The sequence below is a fragment of the Mytilus edulis genome, chromosome 7, assembly GCF_963676685.1.
Source record: "Mytilus edulis chromosome 7, xbMytEdul2.2, whole genome shotgun sequence".
Lineage (NCBI taxonomy): Eukaryota > Metazoa > Mollusca > Bivalvia > Mytilida > Mytilidae > Mytilus > Mytilus edulis.
In genome coordinates, this window is record NC_092350.1 from 39,773,300 (window position 1) to 39,794,328 (window position 21,029).

At 32.6% G+C, this 21,029-nt stretch overlaps 2 protein-coding genes across 2 annotated transcripts; one reads left to right on the forward strand and one right to left on the reverse strand.

The window, feature by feature from the left end:
* Positions 1-925: 925 nt before the first annotated feature.
* LOC139483118 (interferon-inducible GTPase 5-like) lies at positions 926-2,143 on the forward strand. The gene has a single exon (XM_071267151.1). The coding sequence runs from the start codon at positions 926-928 to the stop codon at positions 2,141-2,143; it is 1,218 nt and encodes a 405-aa protein (XP_071123252.1).
* A 4,880-nt stretch (positions 2,144-7,023) lies between these two features.
* Positions 7,024-12,077, reverse strand: LOC139481435 (complement C1q-like protein 2). The gene is made up of 4 exons (XM_071264762.1): positions 11,842-12,077; positions 11,270-11,322; positions 10,656-10,739; positions 7,024-7,718 (listed from the first exon to the last, which is right to left on the reverse strand). Exons 1-4 carry the CDS (start codon positions 12,069-12,071, stop codon positions 7,306-7,308), a joined length of 780 nt encoding a protein of 259 aa, XP_071120863.1. The 5' UTR covers positions 12,072-12,077; the 3' UTR covers positions 7,024-7,305.
* Between the last annotated feature and the right edge of the window lie 8,952 nt (positions 12,078-21,029).

Below are 21,029 nucleotides of genomic sequence, written 5' to 3' on the forward strand. Positions count from 1 at the left end.
CACCAGCCCAGTAGTGAACACTACGGTGAATGACATGAATATCAATAATGTGGTCATTTTTATAAATTTCCTATTTACAAAACTTTGAATTTTTCGAAGAACTAAGGATTTTTCCAAGGCATAGATTACCTTAGCCGTATTTGGCACAACTTATTGGAATTTTGGATCCTCAATGCTCTTCAACTTTTTACTTGTTTGGCTTTATAAAAAAATTTGATATGAGCGTCACTGATGAGTCTTATGTAGACGAGACGCGCGTCTGGCGTACTAAATTATAATCCTGGTAACTTTGATAACTATTTATCTCTGGCGGCTTTCCATGTTGTTTTGTAGGCGGGATCATTGAATACATTTTTTAAAACTATATACCCCAATGATGATGTTGGTCCTGTAGATTCAAAGGAGAAGATTACTATAAACGTTAATGGACAACGTCGACCGACGACGGACGTCAAGTGATGATACTTTTCCCATATTTTCAAGCAGGAATATGTTATCTACTCCTGTCGCTACGGCAGTACATCCCCTTTGAGTCCTTTTAAATTTCCCTTTAACTCGCTGCAGATGATATCTATGCGATATGGTGAACAGAGTCAGATATGGTTCAAAATGTTCATCAATAAGACTTTTCGTTTTGCTACTTCATATTTTATATCTTCTCTAAATTTTATTGCAAAATGATAAAATATGTACTTCGTTCTCATAGTGTTTTGTTACTAAAAGTTTGGAATCGAGAAAACTTGATTGTCAAAAAGAACAAACTGCTGTGCAGAAATATCTAAACTGGTGCCGTCATCATTTTAGAATTACAATTTATATTTATTTTCCTTTTTTTGAAAATATCACAAGAATTGAATATGAACTAATGCAAGTTCTTTTTCAGGAATTAGACACTAAAAGTTAGTAAAGTTCAGAAATAAATACAATGGGACAGAGCAATTCAATTAATGAAAATGAATTATCGCAAGAGGATCAACTGATGCACAGAGTGGAAAATGAAGGACCAGAGGCTATTGCACAACATGTAAGAGAAAATCTCGACAGCTGGAAGAAAGAGGAATTAAAAATAGGCATTTCTGGCCGAGTTAAAACAGGAAAATCGACATTCATTAATGCTGTACTTGGTTTGGAACCTAAGCAACCAGGTGCTGCAAAATCAGGATCTGGGAATACAACGCAGCACGTTACGCCATACCAACATCCGCGGAATGAACAAATAGTTTTGTTCGAATTTCCTGGTGTTGGAACTGATGCACATCCTAAAACAAAATACATGACAGAAGTAAATGCTATAAAGTGTGATTATTTTTTCATTTTTTTCGATTCGGTTATCAGCGATGATGATATTTGGCTGGCTAAACGATTGAAAGATATCAACACACCCTATTGCTTTGTACGATCTATGATCGACCAAGACATTCAAAATGCAAAATTTGATGGGAAGAATGCAGATACTGTACTAGGAGAAGTCAGAGAGAAAGTTAAGACATCTGTCTCTGCGAATCATATCACCAACGGAACAAACATTTTCTTTATATCAGGTCGATATACAGATCAAGGCGAATTTTCGCAGTTGCTGAATCATATGGAGCAAAATCTCCCATCGTTGAAATTTGATTCAATCTTGTTTTCAATATCTGCAATATCAAAGGAAGTTATTGAAAGGAAATACCAGAAACTGAAGACAAGAGTAAAAGTTGTTTCAGTCGGAGCAGCCCTAATATCAGCAGAACCTATCCCTTTCATAGATCTTGTAATAAACTTACAATTAATGATAAACGAGCTACATCACTACCTTGATACTTTTGGTATTGATTTGAACAAAATTGAAAGCTTGTCAACTGATGTCAAAGAAAGGTTAAGTGCTTGGAATATTCTAACGAAATCAGGTAAAGCTCTTGCAATCTTCATTACACAGCAGATCGGCAAAGCAGCTGCAGTTGCCATTGTTGAAAGTGTTGCAGATCTTTTTATTCCTATTATTGGATCGTTAATATCTGCTCCAACAACCTTTTTAGTAGTGAATGATTTTCTGAGCAAAAATCTTGATCAACTGAAAGAAGATGCTATTGTTATATACGACAATGCGTTGCATTCTCAGCAAAGTCTTCATACTGACGCACAGGTTATTCGACTCAAATAAACTAAGCAATATTGTCTTGATCATATTGCTCCTTTGGGTCTTGATCATATCGCTCCTTTGGGTCCTCACCTGAAAGAATATTCAAAGAAAAAGAGAAAAGTTGAGTATTTATTTGCATATGCATATGCAAAAAAATACCAAAGTTCAATTTAAAATAAATCGTACATACATTTGAATGTAAATTTTAGCATATCAATAATGGAGCTAGTTGTATGTTTTAGCTTTTAAATACTATATTTACTAAACTATATATTGAAAATATATTGTAGTGAACCATTTGTGTCTGAAAATACACTTTCATTTTTGAAGAGTAAAGACAGTAATACAACTAATTCTATGTAAATATTATAATTGTTGTATATGTTTTATGGCAATCAATATGTAACACTGTAATAAACAAATTTATATATATATTCAATACACGAATCCCCAATCCAATTTATTTTTTGTCCTTTGCTATAAAAAAAAATATTTTCTCTGTTAATATAAATTCAAGTAGGAGCGAATCTCCATATGATTAAAATTCCGCTGATTCATTGCACTACATGACGATCCGAAAGATTGAGATGTCCCACAAAAGAAATTTCCTCAGCTCAAAAATTCCTTGATTATTTTAGTATATTGTTTAATTAAATCGTATTTTTTACAGTGATAAACATAAAACGTAAACATGTTTATGCATGTTTATATATATTTACGCTGAAATAAAGTTTTAATAATTTTCTTAGACTTTTGTTGAAAATATCAAGTTTTTTCCTTGTAATTAAGGAAAGCATTGTCTGAAATAAATTTTTATTGTATTTGAATTCCGTCGACCTTCTTGGCAGTAAATTGTTATCCCATTTTATAGTAACGTGAACCAAGCCGGTCAATGACATTTTCATTTCATTCTTATAATGATTTATCTGATCAATTGTTTCTGGTTTTATTAAATATGCAATATCTTTGCATTTAATATGTAACTGTAAACATACTCTTTGCACGTCATGGTTTTGGTCTAAGTACATGGAAGATGAATTGCTGATCCATGTATAAGAAATTATGTAAGGACCTTTAGAAGTTGGCCGATGTTCTAGAATTATGTAGAATATGATGTTATTGAATAGTCACATGACGCTATTATGTGCAAATAAACGAATCACGTGTCGGAACTTTTCATACCATTTTCAATCCATTTTGTTATATGCTAGGTGATGTTAACACAATTTATTCTAACAGTTTATTTCGTATTTTGTACAAGTATGTAGTATACTTGAAGTGAATAGCAACACTTTTTAAAAAGTTAAAATATATCATAAATAGTTCACTCTGTTTGTGAAAAAAAAATTTAGCTTCACTTCTATTTGTCAAACACACTCTTAAAGACTGACTCATGCAGACTGTGTTCCCCCATTGGCATATTGACACCCTCGTCTTTAATTTTTTCAAATCTTAAATTGAAAGCAATGAAAAGGTTATTTGTTTGTCGGAAGTAAATGTACATGTACATTAAAGAGTTTTAGTCAAGTATTACTTTTTTTTTAAATTGGGAAATTATGAGAGTATATGGGAATATGTTGGTGTGTTGAAGAGTTCTAGCATGAATTCATGCTTAATAATTGTAATGTTTTAAGATCAATTTTTATTTAATTTGTTTAAACGAATTACGTGAGTAATCCTATCTAATTCATAGATTAGATAGAATGGAATATTCAACACGACGTAAATAATTATTGCATGAGTGCTGAGTTTTAAATTTTACGTGTTATACATATACTTTATACCGACTTTCGCTGAGTGTGCTCTGTATATAAGGGTTAATGATGCACATGATTACCCTCTAATAGCTAAGCTTCTGCTACAGGAGGAAGATAAAGCCTAGGTTTAGCATTCAGCATACTAGTATGGCTTATCATTTGAATTTGAATTTTAAAACAAAAAAAAGTTAGTACATTAAATTATACTTTATACTTTTATGTTTAAGTCTAAACAGTTCTACTATATATGATTCAAAACAATTATTCACATTACAAACGACAATGAACCAACTTCTGATAAATCTTCAATACGATCTACGGTATGCAGAGTTGTTACGATAAAAAAATGTGAAAGGAGTTGAAACAATAACAATTTGTGAATTGCTGCAGTAATTTTATGATATCAACATCGGTGCATAGATCACCACCATTAGGATACAAACATAGAGAAAATCGTGCTAAAGTGAAATTCGGGATGGTATAAACAACGTCACAATATTACCGTGATAACTATGAAGTAGAAAGTAGAAAGTGACTGTATGTATGAATGTTAAATACAATGTAATGTCAATAAAACTTAAATGTGTATTGATATTATTCAGACATAGTCTCTTTCTTACTTATAAAATAAAGAACCAATCTGTGTTTATCATCTTGCAGAATGAAACTAGAAAAAAATAAAAGTTATTGACAAGCTTTGTACAGTTTGTGTGTGTCTATACATGTATATCAAAATCTTTTTATACAATCAAATTTGCTGTTAAACAAAAACATTGAATAAATTAATAACAGTTTTCACATCAACGTTTTAGTTTTAGTTTTTGTTTTTTAATCGATGTTTCGATCAGACTTTATATAGCTTTCGATTGTTTTGGTAGTATACTTCCTACAAATAAAATTCATTCTAGCAGATTCATCTTACTTATGAATTATGCATGTATAAGCTTTTCAGAAAAAGTGAAATATGAAACATATGTATCTATTTTTACAAAGATTTTTGTATAATAATTAGCTTTTGAACTCATGTTTGTAAAGATCTCAGTTAATGAAAGTGGAACTACACTTGATTAAATCGATCAATCTGAATATAACATGTAAAGAGGGTTAGACCTATAATGGTGTACTTTTACAAATTGTGACTTGGTAGTTGTTTCATTGGCACTCATACCACATCTTCTTATATCTATTTAAAAGAGAATTAGCTATTTTGATTTCTTTCTCTTAGCAAATAATAAAAAGGGAGAGCAAACATCGCTTGTATCTAAATTTCCTTTTAAAATTCATTCACTTTGTTTCATAGTATCAACGCTCTGGACTCCGATGTGTCGACGGAATGGTAAATATTTGTTTAAAAAAAACAGACCATGTGACTTGGCACAATCAGAAGTTTAACAGCAGTTTTTTTAAGGAATATCAGTGTCAGCATTCACATAATGATAACTACAGATCAGGTGATTTGACACAATCAGAATTTTTAGAGAAGTTTTTAAGGCAAATAAGGGACAACACAGTATCACTATCACAGACCATGTGCATAATTCACTTCTAGCAACAGTTATTTTATGATAAATAATTTAATTTTGGATGTAACGCATCTTCTGATTCGCTTACAGTGTTTTTTACCAGCCCATAGACATTATTTTATCCTGTGATCGTGACGTCATCATGATTTACTCCGTCTTAAAATGAAATTTAGAAGTTAATTATGAGGAATGACTGCAATATTTTTCTGTTTATTCGAAATAACATCAAAAATGTGGTGCATACTTTTAAAAAACCAGTATGCAAACATGGTATTTTTCCCATTCATTTAACCATTATTGATTACGTCTTGACTAAAACGTTCTTCGTGGTACCTCCATTCTTGTATGTGGGCAGATTGGATAAACACGAGCCAAAGTGACATGAACACCTCATCACAAATAAAAAAATGTTTTTTAAATAATAACAGGTGTATATAAAATTCGTCAAGCTATAAATCGCTTCCGGTTAAGAAAAGAAGTTAACAGAAACTTTTAAAGACCTATATAAGCAAGCAGATGTGGTATGAGTGCCAATGAGACAACTCTGCATCCATGTCACAATAGACAATTATATGTCAAAGTTCGGCCTTCAACACGGAGCCTTGGTTCACACCGAACAGCAAGCTAAAATGTGCCCAAAAAATGACAGGTGTAAAACAATTCTTTTAACAGAAAAAACACCGGTCTTATCCATAAAAAAACCCAGAGAAACACCTATGAACCACACTAACAAACGAAAACACCTGAAAAACAGACTCTTGAATAAGGACAGGTGCATGAAATGCCTCTTTATTATAGCCTTTATTATTTGTGTTCAGAAAATGGCTGTACCAAGTCAAGACAGTTGATTTCCACTCATTTCGTTAAGTGATTTTATCGGCTTTCATAGACTCCCTCCTTTATGAATATACCTTAGAGTTTGGTATTGTCGTTATTACTTTTTTACTAGATGCATATATAATAATAAGGTATATTTTTAAGTTTCTTCGGTAGAAGTTGTATTTAATAGAACGCCATGTGAAATGTACTGATTGCCTTCATGTATATACATGTACATGTATATGCTAGTCAGAACATGATCAGATACAATATTCTGATAATTGTCTTGTATCTCTATGCTATAACTGCAAGAGTGATTAAAATGGGTTTTCAATCTTTTGAACGCAATGAGAAACTTTCATAAAATAAGTAATATAAACAAATATAAACTGACTTGTTTTCTTTTCTTTGTGTATATCCCTTATGATTCCGAAAGTAGAACAGCTGGATTATCAATGTTTAATATACAGATGCCTTATTGTCTGAAGCTTTCACCCAGTGTTTGTTCAATATTAATACTGAATATTTTATATCTCATTTGCATGAATTTAACTGGACGTCGCAGGAAGAGATATAGCAATCCTCGAATCCATCGCCGTCATGAGTATCTAGGTTCAGTATGTGATTTAGAATTTTAAGATATCAATAATTTCGACTAATGTTCAGAGATTGTTATGCTATTTTTGAAGAATAATATGCTCCTTTGAGGCATAGAAACTCAAAACTTAGCATTTTAAAATATCATGTAAGAAATAGGTAACATTATTTTAAGTCTTGAAACCTATAACTAGACACAAGTCAATTTTTCCGTAGATATAAAATCATTTATTTCATAAAAGCAAAGATACATATCAATGCTTGCTCTATTTAAAAAATAATGTTCTCTAGTATAGTCGGCAATAATATTCGGAGATAAAAATGCAATAATATTTCCTTCTATTGCACAGAGATTATGAACTATTTTTTTCATATTTGGGGGTATAATAGGCTTCAAAAGATTCCAAATATTCATATTGACATGGTTTTTTTTTATTGTAAGATATTTCTATAATAACTACATTTTATACTCTTGTTGATAATTACATTAATCTCGATAAAGCAAGAAACCAGAAAATGAAGACCCGTCATCCACTAATAGACCCGTTTGTTGATAAACTTCTACAGTTTTTACCCAAACAGATTCACCCTGATTAAGATGGACCACTGCCATATTACTATCAGAACGATGGTGATATTTCACATTTGGTGCTGCAACAAACGTCACGACAAGTGTTGAACCGTCTTTCACAATTTCTGCGTACAAAGTTGCATGGTCCATCGCCCGTAATTCAACGAAAAACACATAAAAACCAGAGACCGAAGTGGTAAAAATTCCGCTTTGTGAATTATATTGATTACCCATGTTTGTCACAACATGATCAAACACAATAGTTTGATGATTTCCTAAGTGCCCAATGTCATTACTGTTTGTAGCTGTAAATGCGATTTTTCCGTCTTCTGTAAAACAAAAAAGTAAGTTATACTACATCGAGAAGTTACATTCCTTTACTCTACGAATACACACAAACGTAATTAGTTTCTTAGTATTGAATACTTATCGTTAAAAAAAAACCCATCTTACTTGTATGGAACGTCTAATTTTTATTACCTCTTATAATATCAGTTAAAGTAGGAATTTAGATATAAAAAGAAATATATCGTGCGTTCTATTTTAAGTCTTTACATCATTGCTCGTGCTTGAGTGAAAATGCACTTATTTTTGCATACACTCGAAAAATTAAGAATACACTAAAGCTTAATTTCATTACAAATTTTACAATAAGGCTCACATGAGTGTATTTTTTTAAGACATGAATCAAAAATGTTGAAAAAAAGAAAAAATGTACAATTTTTATTTCGAATAAAAAAAAAAGTACCATTGAATTAATCATAACATCAGCAATTTTTCTAGTTTTTGCATTTTTGAGGTAATTTGTTTGTTAAGCTTATTTCATCCTCTGATCAGAATGAACGAATCTTAACACTTATTTCAATTGCTTTTGCAGTATTCTGTTTTACAAAAAAAAAAATCTCCTCCTCTTTAAGATTCCATAGATCTTTCATTTATTGAAGATTTTTGACGTGCGTCAACTATAAAATTTTATACTTTACATTGTAGCAAGACAAATTAAAAAAAAAAAAAAATAAATAAAAATAATGTATATACATTGTATGTACATTTGAAAAAAATATATTTAAATAAAACTACATACATCTGACAAAAAAATCGTTCGGGATAGAAAATGGGATTGAGATCAGATTCTGAGATAATAGTCTTGAATCCCTGTAAGGTACTGCATGATACTATTTGTTGTGGCAGATGATTCCAATTTATAACTGTCCGTGATTAAATGAATAGTTATAACTGTCTTTCTATGTTTATATTTGTCTTAATGAGTGTGGATTACTATGTCTGGTTCTATTGTTTAGTGGGATCAAAAGATTATAGTTAGGGACTGCAACAATTTCGTGTATAATTTTGTAAAAGAAGACAAGTCTGCATTGTAAGTCTGTCATCATTTCAGTAACTTGTTGGTGTTATGGAAGCGGTTGCATGACAATCTGTCTGCACTTCTGTAAACTTTTTCAATTAGTGAAATTTGCTGTTTTTGATGTGGATCCCAAATAGTTGAGCAGTCCTCTAACTTTGGTCAGACAAGAGCTTTAAATGCATGAGCTTTAACTTTCGTTGTCTAATTTTTATTAGATTTCTACGAATAAATCCAAGACTGATCTACTTTTGTTGTCATGTTATCGATATGTTTGTCCCATTTTTAATTTGATTGAAGAGTTAGAGCTACATATTTTGTAGAGTCAACTTTTTCTAGAGATTGATTACGTAATTTATAAGTGAATTATAAAGGTCTGCGGTTTTTTTAAGTTACACTGAGAATGTTGCATTTTATTAGGATGAAAATGCATGAGCCAGTCCTGCTCCCATCTGCCGGCCGCTTCTAAGTCAGCCTGTGATTTATATGTCTCATCTGATTTTTTAATTTCCCTATGAATAATGCGGACATCTGCGAACAATCTTAATTTGCTATGTTCAATATCTTCTGACAAATACATCTGAGCATATCTTTTTTATCTATATGATTTATACGTGAATAAAGTTTTTTTAGCTAGATTTTACAAACGTAAATTTATAACTCGAATTGCTAAGGATTTTTCAGAAACTGAAACTGGCTGTGATTGGAGCAATTTAAATTAGGCATGTTAAGTGGGTCTAAAAGAGAAAAGGATATTTTGTTTAATTTCCATTTAGCAATCACAAAAGTATGTAAAACAGATCACTTAAAACCTTGTTTTTTTGTTCACTTTCCTGCCTTGTAGTTTATCGTACAATACAACATTGTAATTGTACCTGTTAGCTACAATTCAGACTGCAAATACACAGAGCTGTTCCAAGTTGACTGCAAATAAATGTCTTCACATTCACCCAATAACATACAATAGCGTCCATGTCCTGATTGTGAACCCATGCTAGTAGACATGTTACGAAAAGGTATATACTCGACGCTGAGGTTGACAAATTACACTTTAAATGTAGGGACTGTGTCACAACACCAAAGAGATTACCTGTGTATACATTGGATTTTATTTAAAAACTGCATTGATCCTTTCGCAGGCAATTCCGTATGGAACGAATATTCAATAACATTCATACGATAAGAAATATAAGAATAGATATTAAAAATTTCCATTATATTTTTAAGAAACTATAATAAAACTATAGAAAATGGGGGAACGTTCATGTTAATGCAGTAGATGTGCGGGGCTACGGAGACACGGGGTACATACGTGTGTGAATTCTTTGGCGAGACCTTAATATATCTTGCAAATAATCTTAAGTATTTTAATCTGTTGTATACCTACTCGTGAATATAAATGTAACGATCATTTTTATAAAGTTTAAAAAAACAAACAGTGTATGTATTTTGATCCAGTTGTTTGCCAACTAAATTTTCATCTAACGGGGTCTAGTTTGCATTTACATCTTAAAACCATCTTATGCAGATATTTTGTATTTCATAAATTCCTGAAACATTTGTGGAAATTCGCCAACCGTTTCATAAGAAAATGAAAATATGAAAAAAGTGACACCGATGACCGATGGGTCTTTCCTGCTAGGAGCTTCTCTCTTTTAGTAACATGTCTTGTATGAAAGCATGATTTCATTACCAATCTTGAGTTTTTTTTATGAATAAAATCAATCGGCATAAACAACGTCATCAAACATTCGATTCTTACTGTGACATAATGATATCTATTTTTTGGCTGAGTTCAACACTCAGTCTGCATAATATGACGCGATTATTTACTAGTTAGATTTCAATGCTTACTTAATTACATTAATTTTAGACAAACACAATAGATGCTTAATGTTTAATTTACCTAATGCTTTGGAAACAATTCTGTTTTCTCTTCTTTTCGCCAATCTGATATTTCTGTCGCTGTAACTAGGTCTTTGTTTGAAATCTTGCAAAATAAATATACAACATATATATACAAATCAAATATATAAAACATACTATTATGCAAATATATATAGATCAATGGTTGTAAATAAACTCATCGTAGATGCCAGGATTGAAATATTTTATTTACGCCAGAAGCGCGTTTCGTCTACAATAAAAAAAAAATCAAATTAAACCTATCAAAACAATTCAGTTTGAAGTGAATAAACAAAACTTATGAATTTTATAAAAAAAAAAAGATGCAAATTTATATATTTGCTTGTAAGAACGGATTCAAAACAGCAATGTGGTGTTCTAGAGATATTCCCCTGTCTAATAATTGATAATTTCGACCATCTACCATTTTATCTCTGGAAATAGAAGACAAGGTAGTTTCAATTTACTAACGAATATTCAATCTTAAATCTTTTTAAATCATAACTAGTAATAACTTATGATGAACAAATAAAGACTGACGCAATATGTAACCAGATGCTATAAAAAAAAATAGATAGAGGAAAGTTGGATAGAACTAATAAACAAATACTTTACCTTTTGCATTCTGGGTTGTGTCCTTTGTAGTCAGATTCATTTTGTCTGTATCGCTGTTTAATGTATAAAAAAAATTTGCTTTAAACAGTTTGTCTTAAAGTAAAAGGAGCCATAGTGAAAGCACCAATCAAATAAGAAATAAGCGACGCACATAATAAAAATGCAAACGAAAGTGAAACAGTACGATTAATAATCACCAAATGCATATTAGGTGAAAATTCGCAGCCGAAATATATAATTCTTTAGAGTTCAGACCCATATTTTCTTCAAGATTGATTATGGTAGCGATAATAAATGGTGCATAAAAAGTGTACTTATAGTCATCAAAGGTACCAGGATTATAATTTATTACGCCAGACGCGCGTTTCGTCTACAAAACACTCAGTGGCGCTCATGTCAAAATAGTTATAAAGCCAAACTAGTACAAAGTTGAAGAGCATTGGGGATCCAAAATTCCAAAATGTTGTGCCAAATACGGCTAAGGTAATCTATTCCTGGGATAAGAAAATCCTTAGTTTTTCGAAAAATTCAAAGTTTTGTAACAGGAAATTTATAAAAATGACCATACTAACCTTTTATCAGTAGTTTGTGAATTGCTGAATAATGCCTTAGGTTTTACACATTCATTTTCACATATTGTCATTCTTTCTGCAAGGTGCGCGTTCTCATTTTCTAAATCGGCTACCTTGTTTTCAAGAAGAGAAATTCTATGAAGTATGTCTTCATTGATAAACGTTTCCTTTAAACCATAAACATATAAAAGTTGTATCAGAAAAAGGAAAATATGTTTGTGTTCCAACATTTTAAAACCTAGGAACCGGTAGTGATGTTCTGTCATACGACTAAGATAACCTTTTGTATGGCATACCGATAAGATTTCTAGTACGTTACGACTATATTGTGTGTCGGTGTCAATAAAACAAAAGTAGTTATAAACAGATAATTTTAATCTGATTTTTAAAGACTGGAGATCTACTATCAACCACGGTTTCTTAATTTATAAATGTTTAAGAAAAATATTATGAGAATTCGTGAATTGCTGCACACATAGTAGATATTAACTAAAAAGTTTTAATACCATCTATTTATTCAACTTGAATCAAACGTCAGATTGTAATTGTTGAAAAAACACAAATATTGACAAAACGGTATAATTAAGCTACATAATTTTAGCTCAGTCGATGATTACCAACTGGAACTATATATTGAAACACAATATTTGAATATTCCATACTCAGAAAGCTTTTTCGTATTTACAATACATTATTTATTGTGATTGTTTTTCGTTTCATCTATAAATAACGCAACAGTGATCGAGCTAGACATTAAAAGGGCATTTGTATTGGTGTCCAGGAAAGACACTTTTAAGTTGTTTGGGTTGTTATTTTTGTGTACGTTTCTTTGTGCATTCATCTATGTTTTGTAACACAAACTTCAATTTTTTAGAAGTGTATATAACAACAAAGAGTGTATCATTTTTAGCTCACCTGGCCCAAAGGGCCAAGTGAGCTTTTCTCATCACTTTGCGTCCGGCGTCCGTCCTCCGTCGTCGTCCGGCGTTAGCTTTTACAAAAATCTTCTCCTCTGAAACTACTGGGCCAAATCAAACCAAACTTGGCCACAATCATCATTGGGGTATCTAGTTTAAAAAATGTGTGGCGTGACCCGGTCAACCAACCAAGATGGCCGCCACGGCTGAAAATAGAACATAGGGGTAAAATGCAGTTTTTGGCTTATAACTCAAAAACCAAAGCATTTAGAGCAAATCTGACTGGGGTAAAAATGTTTATCAGGTCAAGATCTATCTGCCCTGAAATTGTCAGATGAATCAGTCAATCGGTTGTTGGGTTACTGCCCCTGAATTGGTAATTTTGAGGAAATTTTGCTGTTTTTGGTTATTATCTTGAATATTATTATAGATAGAGATAAACTGTAAACAGCAATAATGTTCAGCAAAGTAAGATCTACAAATAAGTCAACATGACCAAAATGATCATTTGACCCGTTTAGGAGTTATTGCCCTTTATAGTCAATTTTTAACCATTTTTCGTAAATTAAAGTAATCTTTTACAAAAATCTTCTCCTCTGAAACTACTGGGCCAAATTAATCCAAACTTGGCCACAATCATCTTTGGGGTATCTAGTTTAAAAAATGTGTGGCGTGACCCGGTCAACCAACCAAGATGGCCGCCACGGCTAAAAATAGAACATAGGGGTAAAATGCAGTTTTTGGCTTATAACTCAAAAACCAAAGCATTTTGAGGAAATCTGACATGGGATAAAAATGTTTATTAGGTCAAGATCTATCTGCCCTGAGATTTTCAGATGAATCGGTCAATCGGTTGTTGGGTTGCTGCCCCTGAATTGGTAATTTTGAGGAAATTTTGCTGTTTTTGGTTATTATCTTGAATATTATTATAGATAGAGATAAACTGTAAACAGCAATAATGTTCAGCACAGTAAGATCTACAAATAAGGCAACATGACCAAAATGGTCAGTTGATCCGTGTAGGAGTTATTGCCCTTTATAGTCAATTTTTAACCATTTTTTGCAAATTAAAGTTATCTTTTACAAAAATCTTCTCCTCTGAAACTACTGGGCCAAATTCATCCAAACTTGGCCACAATCATCTTTGGGGTATCTAGTTTAAAAAATGTGTGGCGTGACCTGGTCAATCAACTAAGATGGCCGCCACGGCTAAAAATAGAACATAGGGGTAAAATGCAGTTTTTGGCTTATAACTCAAAAACCAAAGCATTTTGAGGAAATATGACATGGGGGGTAAAAATGTTTATCAGGTCAAGATCTATCTGCCCTGAAATTTTCAGTTGAATCAGTCAACCCGTTGTTGGGTTGCTGCCCCTGAATTGGTAATTTTGAGGAAATTTTGCTGTTTTTGGTTATTATCTTGAATATTATTATAGATAGAGATAAACTGTAAACAGCAATAATGTTCAGCAAAGTAAGATCTACAAATAAGTCAACATGACCAAAATGGTCAGTTGACCCGTTTAGGAGTTATTGCCCTTTATAGTCAATTTTTAACCATTTTTCGTAAATTAAAGTAATCTTTTACAAAAATCTTCTCCTCTGAAACTACTTGGCCAAATTAATCCAAACTTGGCCACAATCATCTTTGGGGTATCTAGTTTAAAAAATGTGTGGCGTGACCTGGTCAACCAACCAAGATGGCCGCCACGGCTAAAAATAGAACATAGGGGTAAAATGCAGTTTTTGGCTTATAACTCAAAAACCAAAGCATTTTGAGGAAATCTGACATGGGATAAAAATGTTTATTAGGTCAAGATCTATCTGCCCTGAGATTTTCAGATGAATCGGTCAATCGGTTGTTGGGTTGCTGCCCCTGAATTGGTAATTTTGAGGAAATTTTGCTGTTTTTGGTTATTATCTTGAATATTATTATAGATAGAGATAAACTGTAAACAGCAATAATGTTCAGCACAGTAAGATCTACAAATAAGGCAACATGACCAAAATGGTCAGTTGATCCGTGTAGGAGTTATTGCCCTTTATAGTCAATTTTTAACCATTTTTTGCAAATTAAAGTTATCTTTTACAAAAATCTTCTCCTCTGAAACTACTGGGCCAAATTCATCCAAACTTGGCCACAATCATCTTTGGGGTATCTAGTTTAAAAAATGTGTGGCGTGACCTGGTCAATCAACTAAGATGGCCGCCACGGCTAAAAATAGAACATAGGGGTAAAATGAAGTTTTTGGCTTATAACTCAAAAACCAAAGCATTTTGAGGAAATATGACATGGGGGGTAAAAATGTTTATCAGGTCAAGATCTATCTGCCCTGAAATTTTCAGTTGAATCAGTCAACCCGTTGTTGGGTTGCTGCCCCTGAATTGGTAATTTTGAGGAAATTTTGCTGTTTTTGGTTATTATCTTGAATATTATTATAGATAGAGATAAACTGTAAACAGCAATAATGTTCAGCAAAGTAAGATCTACAAATAAGTCAACATGACCAAAATGGTCATTTGACCCGTTTAGGAGTTATTGCCCTTTATAGTCAATTTTTAACCATTTTTCGTAAATTAAAGTAATCTTTTACAAAAATCTTCTCCTCTGAAACTACTGGGCCAAATTAATCCAAACTTGGCCACAATCATCTTTGGGGTATCTAGTTTAAAAAATGTGTGGCGTGACCTGGTCAACCAACCAAGATGGCCGCCACGGCTAAAAATAGAACATAGGGGTAAAATGCAGTTTTTGGCTTATAACTCAAAAACCAAAGCATTTTGAGGAAATCTGACATGGGATAAAAATGTTTATTAGGTCAAGATCTATCTGCCCTGAGATTTTCAGATGAATCGGTCAATCGGTTGTTGGGTTGCTGCCCCTGAATTGGTAATTTTGAGGAAATTTTGCTGTTTTTGGTTATTATCTTGAATATTATTATAGATAGAGATAAACTGTAAACAGCAATAATGTTCAGCACAGTAAGATCTACAAATAAGGCAACATGACCAAAATGGTCAGTTGATCCGTGTAGGAGTTATTGCCCTTTATAGTCAATTTTTAACCATTTTTTGCAAATTAAAGTTATCTTTTACAAAAATCTTCTCCTCTGAAACTACTGGGCCAAATTCATCCAAACTTGGCCACAATCATCTTTGGGGTATCTAGTTTAAAAAATGTGTGGCGTGACCTGGTCAATCAACTAAGATGGCCGCCACGGCTAAAAATAGAACATAGGGGTAAAATGCAGTTTTTGGCTTATAACTCAAAAACCAAAGCATTTTGAGGAAATATGACATGGGGGTAAAAATGTTTATCAGGTCAAGATCTATCTGCCCTGAAATTTTCAGTTGAATCAGTCAACCCGTTGTTGGGTTGCTGCCCCTGAATTGGTTATTTTGAGGAAATTTTGCTGTTTTTGGTTATTATCTTGAATATTATTATAGATAGAGATAAACTGTGAACAGCAATAATGTTCAGCAAAGTCAGATCTACAATAAGTCAGCATGACCAAAATGGTCAGTTGACCTGTTTAGGAGTTATTGTCCTTTATAGTCAATTTTTAACCATTTTTCGTAAATTAAAGTAATCTTTTACAAAAATCTTCTCCTCTGAAACTACTGGGCTAAAGTAATCCAAACTTGGCCACAATCATCTTTGGGGTATCTAGTTTAAAAAATGTGTGGCGTGACCTGGTCAACCAACCAAGATGGCCGCCACGGCTAAAAATAGAACATAGGGGTAAAATGCAGTTTTTGGCTTATAACTCAAAAACCAAAGCATTTTGAGGAAATATGACATGGGGGTGAAAATGTTTATCAGGTCAAGATCTATCTGCCCTGAAATTTTCAGTTGAATCAGTCAACCCGTTGTTGGGTTGCTGCCCCTGAATTGGTAATTTTGAGGAAATTTTGCTGTTTTTGGTTATTATCTTGAATATTATTATAGATAGAGATAAACTGTAAACAGCAATAATGTTCAGCAAAGTAAGATCTACAAATAAGTCAACATGACCAAAATGGTCATTTGACCCGTTTAGGAGTTATTGCCCTTTATAGTCAATTTTTAACCATTTTTCGTAAATTAAAGTAATCTTTTACAAAAATCTTCTCCTCTGAAACTACTGGGCCAAATTAATCCAAACTTGGCCACAATCATCTTTGGGGTATCTAGTTTAAAAAATGTGTGGCGTGACCTGGTCAACCAACCAAGATGGCCGCCACGGCTAAAAATAGAACATAGGGGTAAAATGCAGTTTTTGGCTTATAACTCAAAAACCAAAGCATTTTGAGGAAATCTGACATGGGATAAAAATGTTTATTAGGTCAAGATCTATCTGCCCTGAGATTTTCAGATGAATCGGTCAATCGGTTGTTGGGTTGCTGCCCCTGAATTGGTAATTTTGAGGAAATTTTGCTGTTTTTGGTTATTATCTTGAATATTATTATAGATAGAGATAAACTGTAAACAGCAATAATGTTCAGCACAGTAAGATCTACAAATAAGACAATATGACCAAAATGGTCAGTTGATTTGTGTAGGAGTTATTGCCCTTTATAGTCAATTTTTAACCATTTTTCGTAAATTAAAGTAATCTTTTACAAAAATCTTCTCCTCTGAAACTACTGGGCCAAATTAATCCAAACTTGGCCACAATCATCTTTGGGGTATCTAGTTTAAAAAATGTGTGGCGTGACCTGGTCAATCAACTAAGATGGCCGCCACGGCTAAAAATAGAACATAGGGGTAAAATGCAGTTTTTGGCTTATAACTCAAAAACCAAAGCATTTTGAGGAAATATGACATGGGGGTAAAAATGTTTATCAGGTCAAGATCTATCTGCCCTGAAATTTTCAGTTGAATCAGTCAACCCGTTGTTGGGTTGCTGCCCCTGAATTGGTTATTTTGAGGAAATTTTGCTGTTTTTGGTTATTATCTTGAATATTATTATAGATAGAGATAAACTGTGAACAGCAATAATGTTCAGCAAAGTAAGATCTACAATAAGTCAACATGACCAAAATGGTCAGTTGACCTGTTTAGGAGTTATTGCCCTTTATAGTAAATTTTTAACCATTTTTCGTAAATTAAAGTAATCTTTTACAAAAATCTTCTCCTCTGAAACTACTGGGCTAAAGTAATCCAAACTTGGCCACAATCATCTTTGGGGTATCTAGTTTAAAAAATGTGTGGCGTGACCTGGTCAACCAACCAAGATGGCCGCCACGGCTAAAAATAGAACATAGGGGTAAAATGCAGTTTTTGGCTTATAACTCAAAAACCAAAGCATTTTGAGGAAATATGACATGGGGGTGAAAATGTTTATCAGGTCAAGATTTATCTGCCCTGAAATTTTCAGTTGAATCAGTCAACCCGTTGTTGGGTTGCTGCCCCTGAATTGGTAATTTTGAGGAAATTTTGCTGTTTTTGGTTATTATCTTGAATATTATTATAGATAGAGATAAACTGTAAACAGCAATAATGTTCAGCAAAGAAAGATCTACAAAAAGGTCAACATGACGAAAATGGTCAGTTGACCTGTTTAGGAGTTATTGCCCTTTATGGTAAATTTTTAACCATTTTTCGTAAATTAAAGTAATCTTTTACAAAAATCTTCTCCTCTGAAACTACTGGGCCAAACTAATCCAAACTTGGCCACAATCATCTTTGGGGTATCTAGTTTAAAAAATGTGTGGCATGACTTGGTCAACCAACTAAGATGGCCGCCACGGCTAAAAATAGAACATAGGGGTAAAATGCAGTTTTTGGCTTATAACAATGAAACCAAAGCATTTTGAGGAAATCTGACATGAAGTTAAATTGTTAAACAAGTCAATATCTATCTGCCCTGAAATTTTCAGTTGAATCAGTCAACCTGTTGTTGGGTTGCTGCCCCTGAATTGGTAATTTTGAGGAAATTTTGCTGTTTTTGGTTATTATCTTGAATATTATTATAGATAGAGATAAACTGTAAACAGCAATAATGTTCAGCAAAGAAAGATCTACAAAAAGGTCAACATGACGAAAATGGTCAGTTGACCCGTTTAGGAGTTATTGCCCTTTATAATAAATTTTTAACCATTTTTCGTAAATTAAAGTAATCTTTTACAAAAATCTTCTCCTCTGAAACTACTGGGCCAAAGTAATCCAAACTTGGCCACAATCATCTTTGGGGTATCTAGTTTAAAAAATGTGTGGCATGACTTGGTCAACCAACTAAGATGGCCGCCACGGCTAAAAATAGAACATAGGGGTAAAATGCAGTTTTTGGCTTATAACTATGAAACCAAAGCATTTAGAGCAAATCTGACGGAAGTTAATTTGTTAATCAAGTCAATATATATATGCCCTGAATTTTTCAGATGAATTGGACAACTGGTTGTTGGGTTGCTGCCCTCCGAATGGTAATTTTTAAAGAAATTTTGCCGTTTTTGGTTATCTTGAATACTATTATAGATAGCGATAAACTGTAAACAGCAATAATGTTCAGCAAAGTAAGATCTACAAATAAGTCAACATGACCTAAATGGTCAATTGACCCCTTAAGGAGTTATTGCCCTTTATAGTCAATTTTTAACAATTTTCATTAATTTGGTAAATTTATGTAAATTTTTACCAAATATAGTTCTCTGTTACTAATGGGCAAAGTTCATTATAGATAATATTGTAAGAAGCAAAATCGTTCAGTAAAGTAAGAACTTCAAACACATCAACATCACCAAAATACAATTTTGTCATGAATCCATTTGTGTCCTTTGTTTAATATGCACATAGACCAAGGTGAGCGACACAGGCTCTTTAGAGCCTCTAGTTTTTTAAGTCTGAGTTTTAGTTCGAGTTATGCTTCGTATTCAAGTAAGAGTACGAGTCAAATTCGATCGGGTTAAATGTTTTAAGGTTAAATTGGAGTTAGAGCTACGTTTCGAATTAGGCTTTAAGTTCTACTTTCGAGCCAGAGTTTAAGTTTAAATTCGTGTTACTAGTATTTAATTTGTGTTCGGAGGAGCCCACAAACAGTTAAAATTAACTGGTAATCATAAAAAGGGATTAAAAGGGAAACAAACACTAAAAGTCAGAATTTTCGGACATTAAGAGTAAGACCTCTTGGAAACGTCAGCTATGTTTCACATTTGTTTTGGGCATACATATATTTAAATACAATCAATAGTTCATTTATACACTAATAGTTCACTCTGACAATAGTACTACGCACATAAAAATATCTTTCTTCTAATCTACAAAATTTACTAAGTTTTAACTTGTTTAAAAGTGGGGTCATTTTTATCGCAAATTTAGACCCACTCTTTAGTTTCTTCTCCAAAGTAGTAGTAAAAAATATCCCATGATATTTTAAGCATAGAGTACTGCATTAAACTAGTTACTGGTACACATTTTAAAACCTAAATATGAAAAAGCCTGACGATATGAACGGAGAAGGATAGAGTAAACAAACATCTTTTTCAGCAAAGAACTTGATCACTTCTTTTCCCCTCAAATTTTGTGAATTATAAAACCTTATGGTCAATAATTTACACTCATGAAATAACTACCTTTTTCGCCTATATACACAAATATTTTCAATTAAGACCACTAATATATGATAAGCAGTTTGTTATAATCCGTCAAATACACTTTGTCAGAAAGGCTTATTGTATAAAAATAATTGGGTGATAGTTTCAGTTAAGATTCTGCGACATGTACAATTCGTCAAATCCGTTGAAACTTGCTTCTTATAGTCATAAGAAAAGGACGAAAGTTGTTCAATTCTATGCATTGAATACTATGCCAAGAAACATCGTCTGAAAGTTTGAGTCAATTAACTAGTATATAGAAGTTGACTTTTGTATCTGCAATGAATAATAGATTGAATGAGGTATACTTCAAGGTTCGAGAAGAATTTGTTGATAGTTGTGAATTTGAAGAACTGGAGGCAGTTAATGACCATCATTCATGCTACAATACAAAAGTTACACAAGTAAACAGAAGTGTTCCCCCTTTAAGAGTGAGGAAGCTTCTGACTACAGACAATCAACCGACTGTTGTCCCTCAGTTTCGGGTGTGTGTTTCTAGAATGAATATGTTCTTGTATAATTGTTGAAACAAAACATTTAAGAAAGATCGAAAACTCTGCAAAGTTTGAATCAAATAAGCATATCAAGAAGAATGTTTTAGCCGTTGCAGAAATGAATAAGTATAATTTAAAGTTGAAATAGTTTCTCATCTTTTAAACTTCCAGCACTTTATCATTCTTTTTGCAATACAAAATATTT